The sequence below is a fragment of the Ammospiza caudacuta genome, chromosome 7 (genome assembly GCF_027887145.1).
Source record: "Ammospiza caudacuta isolate bAmmCau1 chromosome 7, bAmmCau1.pri, whole genome shotgun sequence".
NCBI lineage: Eukaryota > Metazoa > Chordata > Aves > Passeriformes > Passerellidae > Ammospiza > Ammospiza caudacuta.
Window position 1 is genome coordinate 23015964 of NC_080599.1, and position 19932 is coordinate 23035895.

The 19932-nt window shown below is 40.0% G+C and overlaps 1 protein-coding gene across 1 annotated transcript in view; it reads left to right on the forward strand.

Moving 5' to 3' along the window:
• LOC131560121 (BMP/retinoic acid-inducible neural-specific protein 3) overlaps positions 1-19932 on the forward strand; it is a 199023-nt gene that overhangs the window by 99752 nt on the left and 79339 nt on the right. Inside the window, exons 3-4 of the mRNA XM_058808788.1 lie at positions 8947-9137; positions 18414-18604. Coding sequence (XP_058664771.1) covers positions 8947-9137; positions 18414-18604 — 382 coding nt within the window. The remainder of the gene's footprint in view (positions 1-8946; positions 9138-18413; positions 18605-19932) is intronic.

Consider the following 19932-nt stretch of genomic DNA (forward strand, 5'->3'; position numbering starts at 1 on the left):
CAAGCAAGCAAACAGCTTCCAAAGGCTTTAATGACTCATATTCCCTGCCACACTATCCAGGTCATAAAGGTTTTTTTATTTGGCTCTGGGTACGGGGTAGAAGGAGGTCACGGCTGTTCACAGCACTGCCAGAATTCTTATCCTGGCTGTGCCTCATTTTTCAAACAAGAGCTAAGGTGAGCAAGAGCACCCCCTTGGAACTTTAAATCATTTATCACGGTGTGGGCTTGTCTGTAGGCCTCTCCATTGCCCAGTTCTGCGGATCAATTTGAAGTTCTGAAACAGAAGTAGCAAAAATGGTAATAAAAGGCATTTCAAAGACTTTGAGACTATGAGTTGTATCACATAATGATGAAGAATTTTAGCAGTTTGTGTTTCCCCTGTGATTCATCTGTGAGTATCAATCAACACTGAATCTATGAATCCTCTGCTCTGTTTTATTTTCTCCAGCAGATCTTTATGCTGATTCATTCTTCATAAACTGTATTTCCATGTGTTGATTTATGCACTAAAACACTTCCACAGATTCAAATTTCTTCCTTATCTCTACAAAAAACATGGTTCAATTCTTTTTGTTTTCAGTCAGGACAAAAAGAGACTGAAGAAGAACATGATTTTCATGCTGATTTGGAAGCAGTATAAGGTGTAGCCGAATACCCAAAGTCCAGTCCCAATGAGAGTTCCAGAGACTTTTGACTGTCATTTTCTTAGGATCCATAATTTTTTTTCCTGTACAATTAGCTACAGGGACAGGACCATAATATCAATTGGCTCTAAAGGTTAGGCAAAACCAGATTTTTGCTTCTCTTTCTAATAACTCTTCTCCTTATAGTGTCAAAAAACTCTTTTCCAAGCCAGTCTTCTCCATTTCAAAGGTTAACTGCTGTTTTAGCTATAGGCAAGATACCTTCTTCTCTGGAAGTGAAACAGCCTTTTACCCATTTACAAAGTATAAATCCATGTCTTTTCCTCACACTGAATTTCAGGCAATATTGGCTTTCATAACAGTCACAAATAAAATGAAAAAAAAAAAAGCAAGAATTTTCCAGTCAGAGGAATTTTTTGGATTTCATTTGTCTTCTGCCAGTCTAAACAAGTGCACCATTTTATCAAATCTGTTACCTGTTTAGATAATAAATGATTCCTATGAGCTGATGTGAACTGGGAAAGAAGGATGCTTTGAGCTTGCCAGTACAAGGTGTTGGAAACTCTCTTGATATTGCCAAGGGGAGAAGGAACAATGTTCCAATCCCTCCAGGACATATGACAAACCATGAAATCAATACTTTTTGCAAGGAAAAATAAATATATAAACCAGTGAGAATGGACTATTGTAATTATTTGGATGGACAACTACTTTTGTCTCCAAATATGTCACCATCTTACCTTCAGGCTGTAAACCCAAGTTGTGATTATAATTTTTACAGGATCCCAGACTGGCTGGGGTTGGAAGGGGCCAAGTCCAAGCCCTGCAGGGTCACCAGAGCAGCTGCACAGAGTCACACCCAGGGAGGTTTGGGGTGTCTGCAGAGAAGGAGAATCCACAGCTCCTCTGGACAGCCTGAAAAGAAGATTTTCCTCATATTTGGATGGAACTTTCTGTGTTTCAGTTCATGCCTGTTACCCCTTGTCCTGTTCCTATGCACCACTGAAGGGTCTGTCCCCATCCTCTTGGCATTTACCTCTGAGTAGAGGGTACTTCCATGCTTAAAAGCACCCATGTAAAATGTACTGGTATTGCTCAACAGATCTGGTCTTTGGATTAAATCCAGATTTCTAGTTATTGGGAGAGACTTTTACTTCTGGTTCAGGCCCCTTGTGTATATCCACACATTGCATGCACTTAGAAGCACTACAGGGCAGAGCACATCTGAGAAAATGAACCCCAGAAATAGAAAAGAGGTGCAAAATCTGTTTCCTGTTTACTCAGCCTGTAGGAAACACCTCCCAAGCATCCCACTCATTTTCCGTCTCAGATGTAGCAGAGGCAAGGGTTTTACTGGGAATTATCCCTTTCCGCTCTGCTCCCTGAAATGCAGAGCTCATGAATCATTTACTTGTAATTTAACCCTTGTCTTACAAGCCTGTGCAAACTGGTGACATCTTACAAGATCATTCACCAGTTCCTCGCTCAGGTGGTTCATACAAACACTTCAGAGTTCTGAAGTGTTTTCACTCCTCCTGTACTTGCCATTTATCCATTGTGTTATTTGCAACACGTTCTTGGAAAGTGCATTTCTGCTTTATTCTGTGCTGCTTATGCCTCTGAGACAGGAGGTAAATTAGATTTAGTCATTAGGAGCTACAAAATACCTTTGTATGAATATAGGTCCAGCTGAATATGTGGATGGTGAGCTCCTGAATGAATGTTCACAAAGTTGTTGGGAAGTTAATCATGGAGTCTGGGTAAAAGGCAAACAACACCACAGGACAAGATACAGAAATAATTCCCCCTTGGATTTCATCAGGGGAGGAAATTTTTCAGTACATATGTTATAGACCCTAAATATCAATGAGACATGCACAAAAGGAAAGCCACATCCCTCCCTCTTGTGCCCCTTTTGATGCTCATGACAGGCAAGAAGTTTGAAATCATTGATGTCCCAGTAGCTGACTCAGTAATCTGACTATCAGCACTCATAAAAAAGAAATATATCTGAGTACATTCTAGGTATAATGTATGTACTTTTTGTATTAAAATTCATTAATACACTTGCACGTATTTCATATGCATAGTGCAAGAAGATAGTGAAGCTGATACTGATGGATTCTAGTTCTGGAAGTAGAATTTCAAATGCTAGGAAGCTGATAAGGCAAAAAAGGCATAGAAAGGAAAAAAATTACTAGGATAAAAAGATATTAGGATTAAAAGAAATCCTACTGATAGTGCTTTTTCACTGCAAGATAAAAGCAATAATATGGAAAAAAATGCATATGTTCAGGAAACTTTCTGTTTTGACCTTGGCAAAATGTCAGACAATTACAAGCATAAAGCTGATGAAGAAATACTTTCCATTTCATCAAGGGCAAATATGTTTAAAAGGAGCTTATTATTTCTTGAGTAGGTTTTTTTCTGATAAAACATGTAGATAATTGAAAATGTTAAGGGACACAGATGAGATGTGTTCTGTGCTATCTGCTTCTTTTCCTCCAGGGAGGTTGTTCTGTTTACTTTGCTCATATTGCAGTGTTTTTCTCTATTGTCATGTCTCCATACAAGGGTAGAGATTTTCAGGAGGCTGCTCAGCCACAATGTAACTAATTCCCTTCTTTTTCACCTTGGATAGAAAAATCAACCATAACAAGTATTTAGTAAAGATTTTGGCATATTGTCCATTGTTTAACTGATTGTAATAAGCATTGAAAGTTCTATGACCTGTGCTGGTAAGGAGAATTTTTTTCACTTGCCATCTGTGAATAATACAGTCTTGGATATTACATGATTTTAGATCTGGGTGAATCCTCTCTTTAAAAGCTTTTTTTTTTTTTTTTTTTTTTTTTCATAGCAAATATTTTATCTACTTCCTGTTTTGGAACTCCTAGCAGGTAGAAGCTTAATATAAAATGAAACTGCCTTCATCTCATCTTGGCCTTATTCAAACCATGGGCTCAGGCATTAGAAATCCTGAGGCTTTTAAAGAAGGTAGGAGGAGAAAAACACCATATATTCTCTCAATGATCTGTTCTGCCAACAGCAGAATTTGCAGCTGCATGGGAAAACATTGGATTCAGGCTGCCACTGTCATTCCAGCCCCTTCAAAGCTGTCATGTTCTCACCATCCAAGAGTGAAGGTGCCTCATTTAGAAGACATTAAGGGAAAGGAACGCAGAAGAATTCTTTTGTATTAGAAATTGTATGAAGTTCATTTCCCAAGAGTGTTCTCCACATTATGCCCCAATATTATTCCGTAACATTTATGCTTACCAGTAGTAATATTGAATTATATAACACAACAAATTACTTCAAATGAGGCCTAGCATTGTTAATTTTGCTTGGGCTCTGTTTTGTGAGTGGTTGACCTTAGGTAGTTAGGAAGGTTCTATCAAACTCACAGTAAATCTCTTTATAGGCTCATTTAGTCACTGCAATGGAGGAGATCATATTTCCATTTCAAATCTCCTCACACTACCATTTTAGAGTACAATGGCATTTTAAAAATTTCCTTTATCTAGTTGTTTTATAGAGAGCTTTCCATAACTCCCCATGCCATAAGATTTAAACTGTATTTAAATGAATACAGTGATAGAAGCAAGGCTATAATTAATGTACACATTTGGAAAAAAAGCTATGGCCTGAAACTCACAAGACACATTGACAGCCCTAGGATTCCTTTCAGATCGACTTGCAATTTAAGCTTCTTTGAAGAGAAAAACTTGTCCAAAACTTGTATGATGCTTTACTAACAGGTCTTTCCTGTCAGAACACTAATGGTTTCCTGAAATTAAACATCTCTCTCAATGTCATTAATAAAAGAAATAGTGTTGAAATGACAACTGCATTTTAAAGTATGCTTCTTCTTTTCCCTTGTTGACTCTGGTCATTCTTCATGGGAGCTCCCTGGAGCAGCCAGGGATCAGATTTAGGGCAGCACATGCAAATCCATGGCTCTGATATCTGGGAAGATGGAGAGAATGCTGCCCATGCCCTGGGGCACTACTTATGATAATACATGATTCCATTATAGGCTTCATCCTAGGAGCCAGCCTGATTGATTTCCTCTTTCTTGTGCATGCCTGGGAACTCTGAGCCATCTTCCCTCTCCACAACAGGCTTTGCCTGCAGCACTGGAGAACTCCATGCAGTGAATCACCCTGGAAATAGATGGGCAGCACATCCACCTGCCATTCTCTCCTTGAGAGCACCATGGAGGCTGCTGGGCTGGGCTCTTACAGAGCAGAGGAAGAGGAAGAGTAGGAAAGGACAAACTTCTCTTAGCCCCAGTGTTTGTTCTCAGTGGAAAATCAGTTTTCTTGAGCAGCAGCCTGCATTGATGCCGAGCTATTCTATGGGAGGTGTTCTCCTGATGGATGGAACTCAGTGGCTCTGGAAGGCAGCATTTTCTCTGCTCAGAGTAAGGTTATTAACTCTGAAATCCTGAGGCTTTTAAAGAAGGTAGGAGGAAAAAACCACCATCTATTCCCTCAATGAGCTGTTCTGCCGACAGCAGAATTTGCAGCTGCATGGGAAAACGTTGGATTCAGTCTGCCACTGTAATTCCAGCCCATTCACAGCTGTCATGTTCTCATCATCCAAGAATGAAGGTGCCTTGTTATTCCATGGGAAGTGTTCTCCAGATGGATGGAACTCAGTGGCTCTGGAAAGCAGCATTTTCTCTGTTCAGAGTAAGATTATGAACTCCATCAGACCGGTTGGTGTGCCTTTGGCAATGGGCAGGATCTTGATTTTTGAAGGGGAATAATGTACATTGGGCACTAAAAAAAATGTTTAGGGCTGGAGAGTTTGTGTTAGAGAGACTGCAAGACAAACAGGTAAAGAAAGGGCTGACAAGAGAGGGTTGCAAAGTGAAATTAAGATTAAAACCATGAATTATATATGGACAGGTATATAGATAGACATATTTATGTGTCATATATAAAGGAAGATAAGGGTATGATTTTACTCAGAGTGACATTGCTAAAAAGGGAAATCAGCTCTAATTTTAGGAGCTACTAGTGACCCAGAAAGCATTTGTGAAAACCTCCTCACTCAATGTGCTAGAAATAATGCACCATAACACCTCACCCTGAACTTCATCCCAGTTCTTACCCTGCTCCTGCACTTTGCTCTCATAAATACAGCTCCTTCTGAAGTCTGAAATATTTCCTCAGCTCTGGAAGCTGCTCATCACTTCTCTCTTGTCCAAATCCAGGTGTCCCTGCTCCTTAAGACAGGCAGACACTTTTAGTGCCCTGCATCCCTATTTTATCTTCTTCTTGTCTCTCCCAGAGAGTTTAAGTCTTCATCTCTCCATATTCTAAAATATTTCATTTAAGAAAGACTCTAGCAAAATAAAAAAACTGTTTTCTAAAATCTCTAAATGCTTCAGCTCTGTCTGGGGCGCAATTATAAAACTGTCATCTTTTTAAAAGGGCTCCATCTTCCATATTCTACTCCCCCAGATTCCTCAACAGTGAATTTCAAAGGATGATTACTTGCTACACTAATAAATGTTCCCATTGGTACATTCTGAACCAAAAAAAAAATAACTAAAGACAAAACTTTTACAAAAGCATTTGCCTACTCTAAGCCTACAGCAAAAAAGAAATCCTTCTGTAGCAAAAAACTGTGGAAGGAACTCAAATTTGTTTAAGCCAAGCAAGTTTCTCTCAGTGCCAGAATAACCCAGTCCCTGGATTCAGTAAATAAATGATTTGTAGTAGGTCAGGGCAACCTCAACTTGGAAATTCATCTGAATTTGTTCTGGATATGGCCATTGATTCCAGTTTAACTCTTCCAAGAAAGGATTTTCTGCTTGTGGAGAAGGGCTGTGGGACATAATTTCTGAGTCCACTGTTGACAGAGAGACACCAAGGAGGGCAGTGGGCTCAGCCCAAGGTTAAGAGGGGATTCAGACAAGAGCTGTAATTACTTGCACAGAATGTACCTAATATTTAGAAAAAATTTCAGTTGCCCAGCATGCATTAAGAGCTCTAAAAATTGGACACTGGAATTGGCAATATTCAAACTGAAAATAGAATGCACCCTCTGTAGTTAAATGCCACAACAGATTGCAGAGGATTTCTGAGAAATCCTCAGAATTTAAATCAAGATGTAGATGTTTTTCTGGGGGACAGTTTCTTCCCAGTCCCAAAGGTGTGACACAAGAGGCATTTGGTGGGATTCACCAAAAAGGGGGCAGATTGAGGGGATTAGGATGGTCTTCTCTGTCCTTAAATACTCACAATGAAAATCATATCAAGGGTGGCAGAAAACTGTCTTTTATAAGAATTGTATCTTTTCTGTTTATATTGTGTTTGAACCTCAGCTCATATAGAGAGCTTAGAACAAAAGGTTTCCTCAAGGCATAAAATAAATATTTTACAACATAAAACTTGTAATATTTTCTTAGTGCCAAAGCAAGTCTGTCTTTCTGGTCTGTTCAGGAACTACAGTTAACCAATATTTTCTTATGTATTCAAATGAAAAATATGACCAGAAAGCAGAGAATTTAAACAACAAAAAAATAGATTTTTTTTTGTAATTGATTTATTTTTTGGTGGTTTGGTTTGTTTTTTCAGTTGAAAATTACATTTACAGTGCAGGGTAATTCACTGTTTTTAGAGTCTGCATGAATGTGATCAATATACACAATGAGGACTTCACTTTACAGGCAAAAAATATTTGTGTGTAATATTTTCATTTCTCCCTACTCATTTATAGTAGTTCCATAAAAGCTGCAAATAGAAGTTATAGGTTTTCTAGTTTCCTAACAGGAAAGGAAAGTTGTGAGAGAAAACTTCAAGACCTGACAACTAAGAAAATCCCCTATCAGAAACCAATTCTCAAATACCAATTTAGCACACTGGTGATGTGTAGAGTCTTTAAGAACTATGGGGTCTTGCTTAACCTCATGCCCTTGACTGGTAAATCACATTCAGTTTCAGTTAAGTTACAGAAATCTCTCCCTACCATCATTCTTCATTTGTTTTTGATTAAAAAATGGCATCTGCCAGAATGTGTCTGAGAGGAAAGGCAGTTTGGATCTGGGAGAGGAAGAGAAGGATGCTGGAAAGCAGAAGGGCTACACAAAAATGTATTTATCTGAGTTCTGCTGCTAACTGTGGACTTAAAAGTATTAAAAAATCCCACTGTTGAGTATGTGTTACAGCCCTGGTCATTCAGCTGCTGGCACCCCTTGGTTTCTGGCATCCCTCAATTTTTTTTTCTGCATCTTTGATTCCTGCTTTTGAGTTAATTTTGTACCTGAGTGTTTCTCTCTATTTACATGGGACCTTCAGCAGGACATTGCAAGGTCACTAAGCTCTTTGCTTTTCCACAATCTTGTCTAAGAGGAATCCTAATTGATGTTGCTCTACAAAAGACTCAACAAAGTGGTGGCTGAGTCCTCAGGTGCCTTGCACTTAATTCCCAGAGTCTGTACCCAAAACTGCTTTTTCTGTATCTGGGAGAAGCTGAGTTACTGCCAAGGCTGCCTGTCCTGTCTAGATTTGAGGACAATGAGTCCTTCTCACTAATAGCTCTATCTGGTATCTTAATTGGCAAGTAAATTAATAAAAGATGTGTTTATTGCTGTGCAATGAGCTTGTTTGTTTTCCCTGCTGTCATTGATTTACTTTGGAGAGGGGAAGGAGGCAAGTCTTTGAATTCACTTGTATCCCTCTTACAATTGAAACATCATCACTTTTTAGGAATCAGTCTTTCTGTCTGTGTATTTTCTCAAAATGGAGGCCAGAAGTATAGTAAACTAGAATTATCACAGTAAGGTCAAATGTGGTGTGACAGTGTTTCTTTAGGTTATCCAATTTATGTACCTAAGTGACTTAACATCAAAAGGCAAAGAAGATGGGCTCTTTCTCGTTATGATTTTAAAATTTACCTTGTTCTAACAAAAATACTTGTTGCATCAGGTCCATAATTGGGGAAATCATTGCTTTAATTTCAGTTTCTACCAAATTTGGTTGTTTTAGAGCTATATTCACATCAGAGGTCACACAAAACCAACAGGAGCAGCAGCAACCTAAGTGGCTTCGTTTTTATTTATTTCTTCCCCAACAATTATTTTATTATGGACTACTTTCCCTACTTCTAATAAATAATCCTCGTTGCTTGTCCTGTCTATAGCACATGACAGAGTATCACTGTCAAGGCCCGTTGTAATTCCCAGCGAGTCGCCCCCAGCTACCCGGCAGAGCAGAGTCGTTTGCAAATGAAGGACATTTGTCTGAATGACACATTTCTGAATGAGAACTGCTTTGTTTTTGCAGAGAGTTTGGCCGCTGGAAAGTAAACAATCTTGCTGTGGAAAGAAGAAATTTCCTTGGCTCCCCACTGCCACTGGCCCCCGAGTTCTTCCGTAACATAAGGCTGCTGGGACGGCGCCCGACCCTTCAGCAGATCACAGAAAACCTGATCAAGAAATATGGGACACATTTCCTGCTCTCAGCTACCCTGGGAGGTAGGGTTAATTATTGGGAATGGTGGGGGTGAGCTTGGTGGGAGTTGACTAAAAGTGCTGGTCACAACTCTTCCTCCTCCAAGCCGCCAGAATGGGCAATGCTCGCTGTGGAAGCAGATTTTGCTCACTCTTGGCTGTCCTTCTCTTTATTGGTGCTGGGTGTAGAATTTGGTGCAGAAAAAGAGAAGAAATCCAGTTGCTAAGATGGAGGTACCTTACTTGAGCTCCATTTCTTTTGGGGGTCTCTCTCTGCACTGAAGTAATTAAGAAGAGTGACTTATTTTTTCTGTAAGTGGTCCTTGTAACAATTAACATAACAACAGCTTACAGAAATATCTGGGTCCATTGCAGTCCTGCAGAAATGGAGCCAGAAAACCAGTAGCAAGTATTTCCAACAAATCTTTTAATTTATGGGACTTTTAAACTACTTTGTCCATTGGAAAAGTATATTGTCATGCTGCCCTTTTTAGAATTAGTCTTCACTTAACCAGTGGGACTGCATTTTCAAAATGGGATGATGAGGCTTTGCCATGTCATTCCCATTAACTTAATGGAATCTGCATCTTTCAGTCCCCCCAGACTAATCTGGAAAGGGTAGCCCCATGGATAATTGGGATCCAGTCACCAGATGGATTGAAGAAATCCAGTGAAGAGGCCTAATGTTCAAGGGAGAGCCTAAATTGTTCCGAATGAAAGATAATTACTACCTGTGATTACCCATCCAGGCATTACACAATGAACTGACATTTTAGAAATGCAGCTCTATCCCATCGTGGGTGATAATATTAAAGATAATTCTGGTGATTGAGTGTCCTTCCAGCAGGACAGGCTTGTCGAAATCCTTTATTCACCTGAGGAATGGTTCTTTTTAATACATTTCATAACTGAATCCTAGCCATTTGTAAAGGAAATGAGAGCCCTCCTAGTCTCTCTTGGCTGATAGCTGAGATCTGTAACAACCCAAATGGCTCACAGAGGCTTTCTTTTGAAGGAGACCATTGGAGAAACAAGAGGAATTTCTGTCTTGCTCTAGTTATTTTTAAAAATTAAGAACTAATTTCTATCATTATTTTGGGAACTAGTACCTCTGTGGCTTTACCACAAGAATTTGAAGAACAATTTATGTGTGTTGACCAGCAATTTATAACAGAAATCCCTGAAGTTTTTACATTACTTTGAATATTTTTCTATGCAAATAGACACATTTTATAAATGACTGATTTCTTGAGTATAGAACACATGGCACATTTGAATAGGAAAACTAAATGCTGAAGAGAAAGAAAATGTTCCTTAAAATATAAAGCATAAGAACTAAAGCTTTGGCTGCAGCATGCATCCCACTTCAAGGATTATCCAATGGTAAAAATTATTTTTCAATATTGCTACCTATCGGCTAATTATTACCTAATGTAAATAGCAGTAGCTCCTCAGTCATGTGATGAAACTCATTGATAAGGTGAAACTGGATCTAGCAGCTCTCAGAAAACATTCTGACATGACCACAGCAGATCTTTACATTCAAAGCAGCAGCATCACACTGATCACCACAGAGCCACGGAGCTGACAACCTTCAGGAGGTCTGGACCTAAGAAAAATTAAAACTTAATGGCGTTTCCTTTGAGGACATCTGAAAATTCTAGCTTGGACCTTCAGTATTCTCCCCAAAGCCTTAGCATTTGCTGCCAGGTAGCTGAGGTAGGGCACCATTTTCTCACCTCAGAAAGGCTCTAAAATGCAGTAGCGGCCCCAGCCTTGCCCAGATTTTCACTCAGAGGGAGACAGAGTTGGCTTCTGGGCTCTGTCACTGCTTAATGCAGTCAAAGGGAGATTTCATATTAACGTGGGGATTGATTTAGGTCCCCAGTCTCAATTTTTAGGCATGATTTGAGGCACACCTGCTGCCTTCCATTATCACTGGATGGGTGCTGAATACTTTGAAAAATCGGTTTAATTACAATAATTACAGGGAATTAGTAATTTCTAAGAAAGCTTTCATGAGGTAGCTAATAAGCCCATACTTTCCTGGATGTGTTAGTTCTCATTTTCAGGCTGGATTGAATGGGGATTCCCACAGATGCTGGTCCACATTTGATTAACACATAATTAGATTTTTTTATTATTTTAATAATGTATTAGTACTTTCCCTTTAATTACAAGTTGTTTTATTGTGAAAGCTTGTCACTTATGTAGCTTGTTAAAAGCAGAAGACCAAATGGAGTGTGCACAGTACTTTTATCTAATGAATCCCCAATCATCTGTATTCATGGACAGAAAGGAAAACTTGGCAAATGAACGAGGCTGTGATAAGATTTGTGTGCCTCTGTGACCATTTGGTTTCCATAAAGATCCCTTTTTGAGCATAAAGGGAACTCTTGCACATGGTTGTTTGTGAAACATTCCCTAGTCTTTATTCACAAACACAGAAATACACTCCTCAAGGGCATCCAGAAATGAGAACCAAGGGAAAAAAGTTCTATATTTCTTGCTGCCACAAGATAATGTGGAAAGTGACATTTCTCACTGCTTTTATTTCTTATGGAAATTTTATCTCCTGGTGCCATAAGCCCAAAGTCCATAACGAGCTGCATGATCGAAGGACCTTGTGTGACCCAGTGGACTGAGCACTTACTATGACTTTCTCTCCTTATGCATTTATACATTTTTTGTTTTGCTTTCATACTTTCCTCTTCTGCCTGTCCTCAACATTATGCAAGGATGGTGCAGTTTGCTGGAGCTACACTTTAAAGGATTGCAAAAAACCAGATGTGAGCTTCGAAGCTGGAGGATGTTGGGAAGCCTGGGGTACCGCTGTGGGATGGATATAGGAGGACAAAACTGAATCCGTCCAGCTTTAAAGCCATTCCCTTTAATGCTGTTCCTGCAGAAAAGGCCATTTAGCAAAGCAATAGAGTTGGTGATGAGGATAATTAGTACACCACAATGATTGGCTCTTGTTCCAGGCATTTGGGTGAAGTGAGACTAATTTGGGTGCTTTGCAAGATGAAGACAGCACGTTCTTCAAAGAAGAGCTCCTTGCACCAGGAAACTGCTCTGAATAAACCAATTTTTAGGACAATCCCACAGCTTCTTGTGAAACCAGAACCTCATTAGGCAACTGCCTAAGTGGTCATCTGAAAAGTTCCAGGTCGATTTATTTTTACTGCTATTGTCAGTCATCTTTGCTCAAGGTGTTCATTACCAAACCATCAATCCATTCAGCTCTCCGGGTCAGGAAATAGCCCTTGATGCTGCTGAAGGCTTGATGAATCGGAAGAAAAGGAGGTAATTTTGTCTTTAAAACAGACAGTCTTAACAGGAGTGGGCAGATCAGCTGGACCCCAACCTCTCTCCGCTGATTACAGCCCTGCGAGAGTGATGGTTACACCTTCAGTTTTCCAGCTTTTCTGTCCCTCATTAATATTCCCCCGGAGCTGCAAATTATTCTGCCTGCAGAGACGGGGGAAGTTGTCAAGTGGTGTAAAACAGTGAATCTCAATGGGTTCTGAAGGATTTATTAGCACTTACACTAACTGCTGATGCGACCTTTGCTTTCCATAACACTCTCTCAAGGTAAGGTACAAACTACTGGCAAATAAGGGAAGGAGGGCACAGCCTCAAATGACTGATGTGAGAAAGAAACTTGAAAATTTTGCATCTGATTTGCATATACCAGTCACACCCCTCGTCTGGGTATGTAAATTCCCCAGAATTTAAGATTATGGAAGCTAAGGGGAGGGGAAAAAAAAGCACAAAACACATTAACTTTCTTTCCTCTCCCGTTTACTTAATGAAGAAAAAATTTAAATCCTTAAACAGATGGTCTGTATAGAATTAACGTGCACTGTTATTCACTTGAACCATGGAAATGATACCACATCTGGCGTGACATTAATTTATATAGTTTTTGAGCCTGTGCATTTCCATCAGCATCTGCTTTAGTTTGGGAAAATGACCTGATAAAACCCTGATGGTACCTTTGGTGATCCAGACAGGAATAGATTTTCCACTAGCTGGTAGTAGCTGGTGTATGTATTTAGGTGTAGTTATTTAGGTAGTAGCTGAGGTGTTTCATTTAATCAGAAACCTTTGAGGAGTTCATAAACCAAAGACCTTTAGTCCTGTGTAAGATACATTTCTGTGTATGAAGAGAGGGCTCTGAGCAGGCATCTGTGGGTTATGCTAGGCTATGGCTACCTTGGAGTGTTGTCCTTTTATTCCTGTTTCCTCTCTTTCTGACATGAAGTGATGGGAACTGCTTGGATAACTTCTTTTTCCTACCACTTTCCAGTCTACAGATGAAAATATGAAACATCAAGGCTTATAATCTCTTTATTATTCCAAAGATATGGGGACAGGCAAACAGTCTCTCAACAACTGAGGCAGAAAATAGCACTAACTATTTAAATCATATGAATATGTATTGTTATGTATAACAAAATATATTTACTCCTTCAATAGATGGTTATATTTAGTTACAGTTGTTACAGCATTATTCCAATTCCATCACGTTGATGGAGATTTATATTTTTAATTTAAATAATTAATAATTAAAATAATTTAAATAATACCTGAATATGTTTTAAGACAAAGGCAAAATTAATTTCTACTTTCTGAATCCTATTTTTCTTTAGGAGCCTTACATCTAAATGGTCTGAGGAAGGTTGAATATCTGGGTAAATTCCCATATACTTCTTTTCTTTCCCTTTTCTTTTCTTTTCTTTTCTTTTCTTTTCTTTTCTTTTCTTTTCTTTTCTTTTCTTTTCTTTTCTTTTCTTTTCTTTTCTTTTCTTTTCTCATGTTGTTGGGACCTAGTAGAATTTATAAATATATGTCATGGATAATATGTTCCTATAAACTTAGCAAGAATTAAAAATTGAAGTTAAGTTATAAGCTTGCATATTCCAGGGCTGGTGGGGACAGGACTGGACACTGTGGCAAGGTCAGTGAAGAGCATGAGCATCAGTCCCCTGCACCTGCAGTGACAAAATCTGTCAGGGACAGCCCTACATGGCAATAAAACATTCCTGTAGTGACTGAGAGCTTCTTGAACCACTCAACTGGGCTATGTGGCATTGTTTTGTGAGCATAATTGTGTGTTTCCATGCTACTTCCTTTAAACCTGAGAAAGTGAAGTTTAGTGTCTCTTGAATTTTGGGAAGGAGAGCAAATGCAGCTTTCAGATCTTGTGAAAAGCACAGCTGGGAGGATTTGATGCTGAATAATCATGTTTTATAAATGTTCACTGTCATTACTCCTTTTCAATCCTTAAAATTCATAACCTTGTTTTCTAAATCACACTTGTTTTTAGCTGATGCTTGGATGTCTTAGCCTGTTTTATGGTGACAGACAGTAACCAGTGAAAAACAAGATTCCTCCATGTTTTCAATGTGACACAAGAGTCTCTTTTGGCATGGGTTTCATTTTCTCCAAATGAACTTAAAACTCAAGTTGTCATCCCTAAATCCAAGTTAGCAGTGTTACTTCCCAGACCCTGGAGCTCTAGGTGCTGAAGGGAGCCTTTTCACAGCTCTGCAGGGACACGGGTGCCTAAGCAACAATGTAGAGGGTAATCCACTTTTTCTAGAAGAGCTCAATCAGCTCTGACAGATGAAAAACTATGTGAAAAGTCTTTTGGGCAGCAAATATTTTTGAGCTGCCCCTGATGGCACCTGCTGGTAGCACAGTGCCTGGGAATGCCAGTGATGAGCCAGGATGAGTGATACAGACATCTCTTGTGTGAGATGCCATGTAAGAATTCAAAGTCATTTCAGTCTGGTTATAACGAATGAAAACCCAAATATATCTGTCAGGGTGTGGGGATGATGCCTTGAGAAGGCTGACCTAGACCAGAGGTTAGACAGAGTTAAAGAATGAAGTAGGGATTTATTAGAGGGCCTCAATGCATCCACCTTGAGCAGCACAGGAGCCCAGCCAGGGCTACACCCAAGGTGAACCAAAATGGTCACAAAATGCTCGAATGGGCATGAGGTCTCTCACTTTGATCAGTTCTGCTCCATTTGCATATTGCAGTTAATTGTCCAATTCCAGCTTTAGCCCATCCAGTCCCATCCTTCTTGTTTTCCTCTCTTCATTCCTCCATTGTTTGTGCTCTTGGGCCTGAGATTTGGATCATTTGTCCTTGGTCCCCAGCTAGAGAAGGAATTGTTTTGTCTCTCTACTCTGTGAAGAAAGCTTACCGTCCTTAATATGAAGCTCAGAACTACACACTAAAGCAGTTCCGACTCTGAAAAATATAAAAGCTAAAACCTGAGGCATCAGGGACCGAGCCTGCAGGGCTGGGGGTGCCAGGGGATCCTGCCAGAACACACCCAGCAGCCACTGCATGGAAAGCATAGAGTCAAGCAGGATGAAGCAAATAGGATGATGTGATGACTCTGACATGGTCCAAACATTCTTTTCCTGAGATGTTCCAATCAACGTAAAGCATCATAACACACAGCCCTGTCTTTTTTCAAGGTTTGATTGTTTGTTTGTTTTTGAAATGTGAGTTTTTGTTGCAGTTCTGCTGTCTGCTCATGGAGAGCAGGGAACGGAAAAACGCCTGAGATTTTTTTTTATGTGAACAAAACTCAAACTCTGTTTTAATAATAAAACTTAGCAGAATTCTGTTGAACTATAAGGACCCCCACAATCTCTATTAAAGACTAATACAGATCAATCAAAAGTGTTTACATGAGAACAAGGTGTGGTGGATGCTCTGTGGGCTGGAGAAGGTTTCCTACAGTGACAGGGTGGGAGAGCTGGGGTTGTTCAGCCTGGAGAAGGCTCCAGGGAGACCTTACTGGGACATTACAGGACTTAAGAGGTCTTATAAAAAAGAAAAAGAGTGTCCAAGGCCAGGTTGGGCAGGGCATGGAGCAACCTGGGCTAGTGGAAGGTCTGCCCATGGCATGGGGAGAACTGGACAAAATTCATAAGTTCCTTTCTACCCAAACCAGTCTATGATTCTGTCATAATGAAATACAAACAACCTAAAAATTATATTTTTTAGTCTTTTCCAGAGATTTTCTGCAGCTTTAAGTCCTTGTTTCTTTGCCCTTACAATTCATTATACTTTCAATGGAAAGATGGTTGACCTTGCAAAAGCCACTTTAATCTAAACAAACTACCTCAGCCTTCTGGAAAAGGGGAAAACATGGAGAGAAAGCTCCTAGGAAAATTTTGTAATTAATCTGTGCAGCCTGAACTGGTTGCTGGCACAATATTCACTCTCTGAATTGTGCTGTTGTCTTCTCTGATACCACAGAACCATGGAATGGTCTGGGCTGGAAGCATCCTTGGACTGGGTTGCTCCAAGCCCCATCCAACCTGGCCTTGGGCATTTCCAGGGATCCAGGGGCAGCCACAGCTTCTCTGGGCACCCTGTGCGAGGGCCTGCCTACCCTCACAGAAAGCAATTCCTTCCTAAAATCCGTTCTAAACCCTGTCTTTGCAGCTCCACAAACAGCTGCACAAAGCCCATGACCCTTGGCTGCAACCTCAGCCGACTCCATTGCTTTTGATCCCAGAAACATCTTTCCTCCTGGCTGGAGTCACATGGCAGGTTGTGACAAATCAGGTTTTATTGCATGGGTTTTATTGCATATTGAATGCCAGCAAAGCTGGAACCCAGAGCAAGTTCTGATGGCAGATTTCTCTCAGGGGACAGGTCATTAGAGTTTGCTGTGTTTTCCCAGTTCCCTCCTCACAGCAGTTGTGAACCTTTGTCCACATATTATAGCAGAAAGATTAAATAATTGGGTGGGGAAATCCTGGTTACTTAAGGAGGCTGTGCTAATTTCTAGTTCTTTGGAGCTTCAGGCAATTAATTCCTGCATTGATGACTTCATGCACAAAATAATGACCCATTAGGAAACTGTAGGAGGAGAAGCATAAATGTAGTGGTGGAAGCTGAGGTAAGCTCCATCTGGAACATCCACCTGTCCCTCCCAGGACAAAAGGAATATTCTAGACAAGCCCTGCAGGTCTAATTAGATAAAAAGCTCCTGTATAATGCAAGTTTTGCCTGTGTAAGGTCTGAAGGGCTTGTCTGTCCTCTGAATTTCTGAGAGACTGGGAAACACATAATGTACATTGGGGAGCAAGGAGCGTGCTTGTGTTAACCAAAGACAAATTTTGTGAGTCAGAATTGGCCAGCAGAGGTGATGTCCTGCACACAGGCACAAGTTCCTCACTTAGCTTTGCTCACCACCAAGATTAGCTCCCTTTGAAGATGATGTCATGTTTTCATCCTAGATTTTTATCCTACAGCTATTACTTTTTGGCACATAATCCCATCTGAAGTTGGCATCCTCTGCACGGGCATGGTGCCACTGCAGCAGATGGGTGAGCAGTGAAAGTAGCACAAGTGGCAAGTCAGACCTTAGCAGGGTAACTTCCTTTCCAGGAACTAGGAAAAGGCACTCAGTGGAGTTGTTCAGAACCTAAAATCCAGGTATAATGACATTATTAATCAATTGTTGAGCTAAATGTTGAAGGATGCACGTTACCAAACACACGCTCTGACAGTGAGGAAATTTACTACTGTCCAATTTATTTTGGACATAAATTGCACAAAAGAAAATACTGGGTCCAGAAATAACTTTTCCAATTTGTTTTGTGATGTAAAGAGTTTTGCCTAAACACTTTAATAAATGAACGAATTATTGCTTAGCCTGAAACATAGAAGAATATATCCATGAACTAGATGATAAACATGGAAAATTTGACAGTATCAGTAGGTGTGTTCTGAAAATGTTTTTAAGAACTCAGTTAAGCAAGTCAGATTTTTGGGTTTCAATAATCTTACAGAAATTAAAATTTCTGAATTCAACAGTATTTATCCACGTCTCTACAAAGAGATAGGAAGTGAGAAATCCACAACACAAGATGCTGAAGCGTCTATTTTTTTTGGAAAAACACCAACTTTCTGAAACCTCCACATTTTTCAGTTAGAAAAATTTGGTTCAAGGCAACTGTTCTATCAGATTTCAGGCACTGCTGAATTGATTAGAAAGCACATGGTTGCTCATAACAAGGTGTAACAAGGTGCCTTTCTTCTAAAATCAGCGATGAGAGAAGGAAACAAGCAAACATCCCAAGTATTACAGTGTTTACATTTTCTTTTATGCCAACACAGAACACTACAGAATGACTGTACTAAGTGACCTTGGAAATAAACATATTTTGTATGTTCTTCAAGTTGAATGTTTACAAAATCTCTCCTTACTGTTGCACGTTGCTGATGCCTGCTGGGGCTTCTCTCTCCCTGCCCAGGAGAGGAGTCGCTCACAATTTTTGTGGACAAACGGAAGCTGAGCAAGAGGTCAGAAGGGAGCGACCCCAGTGCCAACAGCTCTGTGGTGACCCTGGAGACCCTGCACCAGCTGGCAGCCTCCTACTTCATCGACAGGGACAGCACCCTGCGGCGGCTGCACCACATCCAGATTGCCTCCACCGCCATCAAGGTAGGGACTGTGGCACCGAGATGGTTTCTGAAAAATAAATCCTCTCTGCCCCTGATTTTCTCTTGGGAAGCTGAGAGGCCTCAGAAAAGAATGAAAACAATATTATCTGATTGTTTGGGAATGTGGTCTAGAGGTTGTTTACCAACAGGTGCATCTTTGATTGGTTCCATGTGAGTTGTTTTTAATTAATGACCAATCACAGCCAACCGTGTCAGACTGAGGAGTCAGTCACGTGCTTTCTTTATCATTCTTGTTTAGCTTTCTGATGTATCCTTTCTCTTTCTTTAGTACAGTTTTAGTATAGCATTTCTTTCAATATAATATCATAAAATAATAAATCAGCCTTCTGAGAATATGGAGTCAAATTCTCATCTCTCACCTTGTCCTGGGGACCCTCACAAACACCACCACAGGACAGCTCCAGGGCACACCCCCAGGGGAGATCTCAGCTTCACCAGCTCCTCAGGAAGTGTGGTTTGATTGGTTTTATTCTCTTTTTTTGCCCAAATCAAAGAATTCGATTTATAAGGGAGGTGCTAGCATGGCAGAGGGTCTAAAGATGTACTAGAGATATTAGTGATGAATAATTGGTACAGAAGTGTTTCTAGAAGTGTTTGGTGATTGGGACAACCTCATGAACATGTGTAATCAGTAACTCCATTTACAGACAGATTTATATTTCTCATACATCTTTCTTTTTCTTCCTTTTTGAAAAAATATTTATTTATTTATTTATTTTAAAATTTATTTTAGATATAGTTATTGTGCTTGTATTTTTTTTTATGACCTTTGGAACAGTTTGGAGGTCTTGGCTCCAGAGTTTTATCATTTTCTGTTAGGATCGAGTTTTAGCACAGTTTGTCAGTCGAAGCACCCTCTGTGCTGACTGCTGCAGCTCTCTCCTAGCACTGGAGGATTTTTGGCCAAGATCAGTGTCCCAGGTAGGACACAAATCAACAATGTCCTCCTGAGGAGATCTCTAGTCTTACGTTACTCATTTGAAGTATGAAGTCTCTCCCAGTTTATTTCCAGATTTGAAGAGCAAACAAAATTGTAACTTGCAGTTGAATGTGCAGTAATTATGAAGCTCTCGATGCAAGATGTGATTCAGGAGCCTTTCTGCTCATTGAATCTTTCCACTGGTAACCAAGATCTTCATTAAAGACACCTGAAACCAGATGCAATTCCCAACTGTCTTAGCTGTTACTCAAGCAAATATAAATTTACTTCCTAGGAAGTGCCTTTACTGGGAGAAGGATACAACCAGAATTTGTGGCTCCAGGGCACATGTTCAGTTTGGCTGCTGGTCCCTGGAGGATATTCCCAAA